The following is an 8665-nucleotide window of genomic DNA, read 5'->3' as shown; positions in this document are numbered from 1 at the left end:
GTGGCCTCTGCAGAGATACCTTCCTGATAGTGCCTGCTTTTAGAAGTGCAGAGCATGGGCTCATGTAGTCTGGATGTCCCAGCAATCAGTCCTCCAGGCAGAAGGGAACCTGTTGTTCAGGACGTGCAGCCTCTTTGAGGACATCCCTAACGCCCCTGCGGGAAGAATTCTTCTGTAGCCTTTGCATCTGGCCGTGGGGCTGAGCATGCACTTTCTTTCCTTCCCAGAGCGGGATAGCAGGACCACCAGCTGTGGGCTCCGCTCCCCACCCAAGAGGACACGTATGTCATTCTGTCTGAAGTGTGGCTCTTCACTTGGGAGGGTTGTGATCCCATGTAAGGATTATTGGCAGAGAAGAGATGAAAGAGGCTGAATTTCAGAGCCTGTGCAAAGCCGGGCACCTCATGATGTGGGAAACGAGCGGCTGAGATCCTGTGACCCACTGTAAGGATCTGATGCCTTCACAAAATTGTCTTGAGATTAACGGTCCTAAGCGGTGTGAGCCCTCAGAGACTGAGTCCAGGGTGAATGCCTGTTGCTCGAAACGGGCACTGCTTTGTAGCGAACACCAGCGTCGCCTCTTCCCCTTGCTCTAGCCATTTCCCAGTTTTGCTCCCCCAAATGGGGATGTCAGTGAGGGCACTGGATGCCTCTGAGCGCTCAGGTAACTTTCCATCTTCCCCTTGCTCACATTCCCCTGTTTGGGGATTAGCTGGCTAATTTCTAACTGTAAAGCTCCAGGTGGAGATAAGAGGCCTTTTGCTCTTATTTAAAAAGTGATCCTTCCTGCTGATAGAAACCCGTATCTTCAATCTCTTTGGGAATGCCAGGGCAAGTGCGTCACGGAGCTGCCTCTAGCAATCCCGGCCTGTTAGAGAGAGGCTATGCCAAAACGCTCCGTACCGCACATTCCTCCTCTGCTGCTGCCCTGGCTTTTACCCTTCACATGTTATATCCTCCTGCCACACGTGTTCAATGCCCCAAGGTGGGCAGAGGGAAGTTATTGTGCAGGGAGTAAAAATGCTTCAGCCCCTCTGTGGCTGCACCGACCTTGTCCGTGATCACCCAGGAGGACAACTGATGCATTCCACCTTACCTTCCTCCCCAGCACCCTCCAAACCCCCCAAACAAAAAGTCAAAACCCAAAGCCAAAACATTTTTAGGGATAAAGGAGACTATTAGGTGATGATAGCATTAAGTTCATGACCTACTGATTTCTGCAGCGCGTTGCAGGGAAGAAACAAGGGCCTTGAATTGCTGAGCAGGCAGAACTGGGAGAGGGGACAGCATGGGAGGCACCCTAAAAGTTTATAAAATAGGAGCTTAAAGAGAGAATTTTTTTGGCTGAGACCCATGCAGGCACTTCCAAAATATCTGTGCAGGCTTTTTTTTTTTGTTTGTTTTTACTCACAGTAAAAGGCCTCGTAGGTGTTTCTGCTTTCCAGCTTTTGAGGAGGGAGTATGGAGTTATGTGATGAGTTCTGACTCTGAAATAGTCCTAAAATTCCTCCTCTGGAGGACAATCTAGACCACAGCTCTGCAGCCCTCCTTTCTGCACCGGGACTCCTCCAAATTGGCCCTGCATACCCTGGGACCCGGGGAGGAGAACATGGATCTGCAGCCCACTCTGGATCTCTTGCTTTTTTTCCTTCTGGTGTGGAGTAACTTTGCTGCTGCCTGAGCTGCTGCTGCATCCTGGCTTTCTGCTCCTGTGTGGGAAAAGCTTGCATGGCACCCGCTCCATCTCCAGGCCACTTGAGTGGGGCTGGCTTGCTGCCCTCCCACGCCCCTCCACAGGGCTCCCTTCTTGCATGTGTCCTGGTCCCCCTTTTGTGCTGACCCCGTGGCTTGCAGTCCCTCCAAGCCAGACCTACCAAAAGCACTTGGAGCGAAGCAGTGAGGAATATGTACGTGCTCAGAGAGGTGGGAGTCCTCGTGGGGCTGAGTAGCGCGGGATTAGGGGTGGGATATGGCTAAAGGCATGTTCCTCCTGGGTTCCCTGACCATCTGCGCAGGGGAGGTGCAGGGCTGCTTCTCTTCCTTTGCGTGGAGTCCTTTATCTGAGGTCTGCATCGTCTGGACCCTGGCTCTGTACCCCCCTGCTCCTTGTGTCCGGCCATTCTTACGATTTCATTGTAAATAGGATTTTGTATTTTCTCTGAACATTGCTAATAAATTGTTGCAAAACTGTTATCGCTGTTGTGAGGTCTCCTTACTGAAGCACGGCTGCGGGAAGGTCTGGTTGCACAGCTGGTGCTTCATCCCCTTGAAACAGAAAACGTAAACAAGGCTGTGGCATCATGTGGCATGGCTTGAATTTTTAACGACCAGGCTGTCCCTTCTCTGGGTATGACTAAGGAACACATCCTACACAAAGCAATAAAATGCACATGGCTCCAGCATAAGCATCATGCACGAGAAGTATTTGAGAATGGAGGGCCAAAGGGCTCCTGGAGTGAGGATCTTGTTCTCTCTTAGACTTGGTTTAAGCATTTAAGGATTAAAAACAGGATTAAAAACCGAGTAAGTGGGGGTAAGCAAGTGTTGTAAGCAAGGCACCTGCTCAGAGGGCATTTGCTGTAGCTTTGGAGAGCAACCTTGATGTACTCAGCTTTCTCCAGAGTCAACAGGAAAAAGAAATGCCTCCAGAGAGCAATTCACCTGACCTAAATTAATGCCTACACGAGGAGGTGAAAACTCCTGTCTCTCTCCATCAGCTCTGATGAGCTGGTTAGTGTAGGCTGTCAGAACTCTCAGAGAGCAATCCCTGCTACAGCATCTTGTTGCAACAGATCTCTGCTCTTTGGAAGGAGCTGTGCCCAAAAGGCAGGTGTGAGATTTGTTTCCTCAGAAGCGTGGCTAAGCAGCGTGGTACGGCCAGTGCGGGCTTTCCTGCCCACGGTTGCATTTTCTGCAGCAAGAAATATTTTGCCTTATGTTTTGCTGGCTAATAGTCTTCTGTGGGGCAGCATTTGTGGAAAATAACTGAAGTGGAGCATTTCCATGCAAACAATGAGGTGGCCATGAGCTTTTTTATGGGGCATCATTAGCTGTTCCTGAAATTACCGCAAATTTCGGGATAAAAGGCTGATGATTTAGTGAAATTTCAACACTTGGCTCTTGAGGAATGGGACAAAAATTAATTTGGTTTAATCAAAGTGGGACCACTCAGAGGTAGGATGCAGGGATGTGGGGCATATGGGGAGATTCATCAGCATGTGAGGGATGCTGCAAAGAGGAAAGGATCGTGCTGTTTTCCATTCCTATAGCAAACAGCACAGCGATTCGGAGGCCTTAAATACAGCCAGAGTCAGAGGAGACCTCCAAAAACCTGAATTCCACTGCCTGGAGAAGGGGGAAATTTTTATTAATTTTTGCACTTTTTTTCTGCCTGCCTTCCTTTCCGTGCTTGCAGTATTTCGAGGAAGGATGGAGCGTTGATGCCAACCCTGCACAGGCCTTGCCTCGGTGTGGAGGATCCCTGCTGATCCCCACTTGCTTCTTCCACAGCAAGAACAAAACACGAGAAGGGCCCCGAGTCAGGCAGGAGTCGTTCACCTGCATTTCTGAGCTCCTGGCGCCCTCTGCTCTTCATGCTGTGATAAAAAAAACCAGCACAAAATGAAACCCAGGTTCCCTGGGTCAACTTGACCCTAAAACCTTCCCCATGCCAGCTCTTTCCCTCCTTTAACCGTGAGCTTTCATTTTCTCCTGCTGTAAAACCTCCTGCTAGCTGCCTGCCTATGGGAGCCTGGGCCATCCCAGGGGAATCGCATGCTTAAATGCAATTTGAATAACATTTATATGGGTTTTTTTTTATACATATGTGTGTGTGTGTTTAAAGAACATTTTAATAAGAGTATGTAAAGGCTTTTATAAACAGGGAAAGCGCTGGCGGAGGTTGGGCTGCCCGGATTCAGGTGGGTTTTGACACCGGCACCGAGTGAAAGCTGAGATGAAATTTCTGGCTTTATTTGACACACATCTTTGGACGTGGGTTGTTTCTCGGGGCGGGTGGCTCCTCCAGGGCCCTGCTGCCGAGGCGCCATTGAGGGGGACACACACACACACCCCAAGATCCCCCCCAAGGCCTGTCCCCCCACATTAGGCCGCCGTGTGGCAACGCTGGGACAAAGGTGACACCTGGAGGGGATGGGAGCCGGCCCTCTTCGGCCTGCCCGGGTGTGACGGGGCCCAGACAGGTTGTTTTTACACAAAATCTCTAAGAATTCTGCTTTTCCCTCAAACGGACCTGGAAGGGCTGCTGTAGCGGGGGGGGGCTGGGGCTGCGCAGCGGGCGGGTGGCGTTGTCCCTTGTCCCTTGTCCCTTGTCCCTGCCATCCCGCCAAAGCCACAGGTGCCACCCCCCCACCCCAGTGCCTGCAGGCGAATGCGCCATCGTCCCCCCCCTCCCGGTCCCCCCCGGAACCTTTCTTTCCCGGAACGCTTCTGCTCCCGCCCGGCCGCCGCCCGGCGCGTTCGGGGCAGAGGGGAAAATGGCGGCGCCCATGAGCGCGGGGTCTCCCGCCTCGGAGCCTGGCGCTGCTCCCTACGGCAATTTCCCCAATTATTCTCGCTTCCACCCGCCCGAGGAGCGAGTCAGCCTCCTGCCTGACGGGCTCTTGAGGAGCCTGTTCCCCGCGGCCGCCCGCCCGCTGCTGGGGCTCGATGTGGGGTGCAACTCGGGGGTAAGGGGGCGCCTCGGCGGGCAGCGGGAGGGGTAGGCCGCGGAGGGGGGGGGGGGGGGGCAGGCTTGGGGGTTCCTGGGGTGAGGGGAAGCGCTGGGATGGTGGTCTGGGCTGTGGGGAAGGCTGGAAAGACTTCGGGGGAGGCACTGGTCCGGAGTATTGGGGGACTGGGAGAAGGATTGAGGGGAGGTGCTGGTCTGGGGTTTGGGGAGGTTGAGAGAAAGAGTGGAGGGAGGCACCGGTCTGCGGTGTTGGGGGGCAGTGGGACAGACTGGGGGGAGGCACCTGTCTGTGGTATTGGGGGACAGTGGGACAGACTGGGGAGGTGCTTGTCTGGGGTATTGGGGGACAATCCAGCATATGGAAAAGACTGGGGATGAGGCACTGGTTTAGGGTGGTGGGGGGCTGAGGTGACTGTGCGGGGGGGTGAGGGCCTGGGAGAGGGGCAGTGAGGTAGACTTGAGAAGACAGGGAAAGAAGGTGACCCGAGGTAGTGAGGCAAATGGAGGAGAGTGGGGGAGGCAGGAGCCTGGGGTGTTGGGAGGCAGATTGGAAAGGTGTGGAGTCACTGGTGTGGAGTGTTGGGGGTATTGGGGCAGAGTGGGGAGGCTGGGGCAGGAGCAACATGGGCTGTTGGAGGGAAGACTGGGAAGGTTGGGGGAGGCACTCCCATGGGATGTTGGGGAAGAATGGGGCAGACTGAGAAAACTGGGGGGGGGCGGTGGCCTGGAGTCTTGGGGAGCAGTGGGGAAGGCTGGGGGGAGCAGTGACCTGGGGGTCTGGGGAGGAATGGAACAGCCAGGGCAGGGTAGTAGCCTGTTACAGGGATGAGCCTGTGTAAAAGGCATGGTGGGAAAGCAGGATTTGAGTGCACAATGAGACTGGTAGGGGTCAGGAGATCGTCGGTGTGTGGGAAGCCTCCTCTGCAGGTCTCCTGTGAGAGGAGCGTGAAGGCAGGGGCAGAGTGGAGCGGAACTGGTTGTGTTGCTGAGAATTGGTTTAGGAGGCTGTGTTGGTGGGTCTGTCCTCTTCCCACTGAGGCCTAAGCCTGCAGTGCCCTGGGTTGCTGCATGTCCTGAGCACCACAGAGCCGCCATAGGACTCTCTTCAGAGCAGGGAAACCATAATTTGTGGTGTATTGTGTAGTATCGTGTCAGTTATCCAGGTGACAGAACTTGAAACTAAAATCCTGGTCGCGTGCTCTTGAAGTTCTTGTGACAGAGGTGGTGAATCTCATAGAATTTCCCATTTTTAAAGTTCATTCATTCTTTCCCTAGTTCTGCTTTTTTCTCATGGCTTTCGCTCAGCGTGCAGCTTTGCAGTGTTGTAATTCAGAAGTATCTGTGCATCTGGTGCAGTGGTTAATTTAACTATGTTTAAAGATTTATTTTTTTTTTTTCGGATGGAAACTTAATCTATTAACTTAGAAATAATTCTTCCTTCAGAACAAAAATGCATTCTGGCTGGGAACAAGAGTACTGCTGTTTCTATGGCTTCTCTTCCCCCAGCCCCCTGCCAGAAGGTTTGAAAGTCCGCCTGAGGCATTATCCAGGACAATTCGAGATCCTATTTCAGGTGAACTTGTAAAACAGGTCAGGAAAAATGTTCTCAGTCCGGCTCTTTTGCGATGCAGAGACGTTCACCACTAGAGGACACTCTCTGCCCGCTTGTGTGGGCTACGCGCTCACGGCCCGCGTCATCCAGGAACTTCATCGGATCTCCTCCAAGGAAAGATTAAGGCGGTTTCCACTTAGTGGCATACTCTGTGAAGGGAAATTCGAAGGAGAGCTCTCACCTTAACTGTCTTATGCTACAGTCTAATGGTCAGGGAGTGTCTTTCACTTCAGCAGCAGCAGGAGTGTATTACTTTAAATTAGGCGTTACAAATAGCTCTGAGTGCTGTTTGGGAGCTCTGAGGCTCACCTAGGGAAGCCAGTGAAGCCTTCATCCCCGTGTTGGATGGGGATATTCAGCCAGATTGCTGTTACTAAACCTCATCTTTCCCATAGTTTTTGGAGCAAACGCCCAAGTGTGGGGTGATTACAGGTTTAGTTCCAATCTCTGGTTGACTTCCCGGTAGTCAGGGCTACCGTCGTGCTTTTTGCTACAGGAAGGAAGATTGTTGGTGAGCTTAACGTTCTGGACTTCATCGAGAGCAAGCTCTGAGTTGGCACTTGTACCTTGCTGCTGAGAGCGGGCTCCCGTGTGCTTGGGGATGTGTTACCGAAGCAGCGCAGGCCCTGTGATCCCCTGTTGTTTTCCTTTCTGCAGGAGCTAAGTGTGGCTCTGTACAGGCATCTCCTTGGCCTTCAGGAGAGCGAAGGCAGCCTGGACCAGCCTGCAGCTGGAAAGGATCTGAACCTTCTGTGCTGTGACATTGATCCGGTGTTGATTGAGCGAGCTCAGCAGTGCAGCCCCTTTCCTGCGTCCATATCCTTTGCCAACCTGGACATCATGGACTCCAGTGCCAGGGAGCCCTTCCTGAGCTCCTACCTGGGCCGGTTCGGCCGCTCCACCTTTGACATTGGTTTTTGCATGTCTGTGACCATGTGGATCCACCTGAATCACGGGGATAGCGGTCTGGTGGAGTTCCTGTCCTTCGTCTCCTCTCGGTGCAAGTACCTGCTGATCGAACCTCAGCCGTGGAAGTGCTACCGGGCAGCCGCGCGCCGCCTGCGGAAACTGGGCAGAAATGACTTCGATCACTTCCGATCCCTGGCGATCCATGGGGATATGGCGGAGAGGATAACTCAGATCTTAACGGAGGACTGTGCCATGGAGCTGGTGTGTTGCTTTGGGAGCACCAGCTGGGACAGAAGCCTCTTGCTTTTTAAATCCAGTGGCTCAAATCACGAGGGCAGGGAGCCTTCAGAACAGGAGCAGTGACTGACAAATGGCCTCTCACATTCAAGAATTCACAGGCAAGGAGGTGCTTGCTGGTTAGAGAGTCAGATCTAGGAATTTCTAAATCCCTGTTGGGACCAGACCTTGATCTCCCTAGGGAGTTTGAGACGAGCAATGGCTGTGTGATTTTGTGGGTTTTCTTCTTTCCATCCGCAAAATGCAGTTGCAGTTTTAACCTACCTTGTGGGTTCTCAGATTGCTGTTCCTAGAAAGTGCTCTTGAAGTCAGAGTTGCTACGTATGTGCTTTCTATGTGTACCGAGAATATTCCCTGGAAGAAGAAAGAAAATGCCTTTTTCATCCCTGGGGCTTTTCAAGGAAAGGGAACGCTTCTGTTGACCTGTGCAATGGGCTGTTTGTTCTGCTGCTTGTCATGTTTTCTGTATAAAATGCCCTTGGAAAACCTGTAACCTGGTTTACCAGCTGTGAACAAGCGAGTTGGATCGTTGCAGAGGGTGTCTGGTTGACAGGATGTCCGGAGAGGTGGTAGATGCCCCATCCCTGGAAACACTCCAGGTCAGGCTGGACGGGGCTCTGAGCAACCTGACTGAGCTAAAGATGTCCCTGCCCGCTGCAGGGGGGTTGGACTAGGTGAGCTTTAAAGGTCCCTTCCAACCCAAACCAGTCTGTGATTCTATGATACTGGTCAGGCTGTGATCATTGCACCTTTGCTTGCCTGGAGTGTGCTTTGGGGGTTGACAGTGGTGTGATCTTTCTGTGCAGCGGGGGATCTCCGTGGTGGGGTGTGTGTTCACTTCAGTGTGTACAGGGTGAGTGCTTTTCGTAACGGTGTGTCCTTGAAATAAAAATAACTTAATCTTATCGTAAATATTGTGTTGGGTTTTTTAATCTTTCTTTTTGTTCCCGTTGTTTTCAACAGCTCAGCAGTCCCCAGGTAACTGAGTTTGTAATTTCGTTGTATTTACAGGCTCAGATGAGACTTTGGTAAGCTTGAAGCTGTGTTTGGCTGAGGCTAAAATACTACAGCTGTCATTGGGTTGTGGGCTTTGGGGTTTGGTTTTTTTTTTGGTACAATCTAGGAAGAAAGAGAACTTGAGCAAAATGTCTTATTTT

The 8665-nt window shown here is 52.3% G+C and overlaps 1 protein-coding gene across 1 annotated transcript; it reads left to right on the top strand.

Annotated features, from left to right (window-relative positions):
• The first annotated feature begins 4496 nt into the window (after nucleotides 1–4496).
• On the top strand, nucleotides 4497–8207 carry LOC104344155 (RNA 5'-monophosphate methyltransferase). The gene is made up of 2 exons (XM_086478751.1): nucleotides 4497–4688; nucleotides 6960–8207. Exons 1-2 carry the CDS (start codon nucleotides 4497–4499, stop codon nucleotides 7572–7574), a joined length of 807 nt encoding a protein of 268 aa, XP_086334877.1. The 3' UTR covers nucleotides 7575–8207.
• Nucleotides 8208–8665: the final 458 nt, after the last annotated feature.

The sequence above is a fragment of the Leptosomus discolor genome, chromosome 27, assembly GCF_034619465.1.
Source record: "Leptosomus discolor isolate bLepDis1 chromosome 27, bLepDis1.hap2, whole genome shotgun sequence".
Lineage (NCBI taxonomy): Eukaryota > Metazoa > Chordata > Aves > Leptosomiformes > Leptosomidae > Leptosomus > Leptosomus discolor.
Note: the sequence above shows the minus strand (reverse complement) of the source record. Positions and strands in the feature narration are given on the sequence as shown.

Bases quoted from the DNA above. Each gene is read 5' to 3' on its own strand.
- LOC104344155 (XM_086478751.1), top strand. From the start codon at position 4,497: ATGGCGGCGCCCATGAGCGCGGGGTCTCCCGCCTCGGAGCCTGGCGCT. The intron at 4,689-6,959 runs GTAAGGGGGCGC...TCCTTTCTGCAG, and splicing joins ATGTGGGGTGCAACTCGGGG to GAGCTAAGTGTGGCTCTGTA.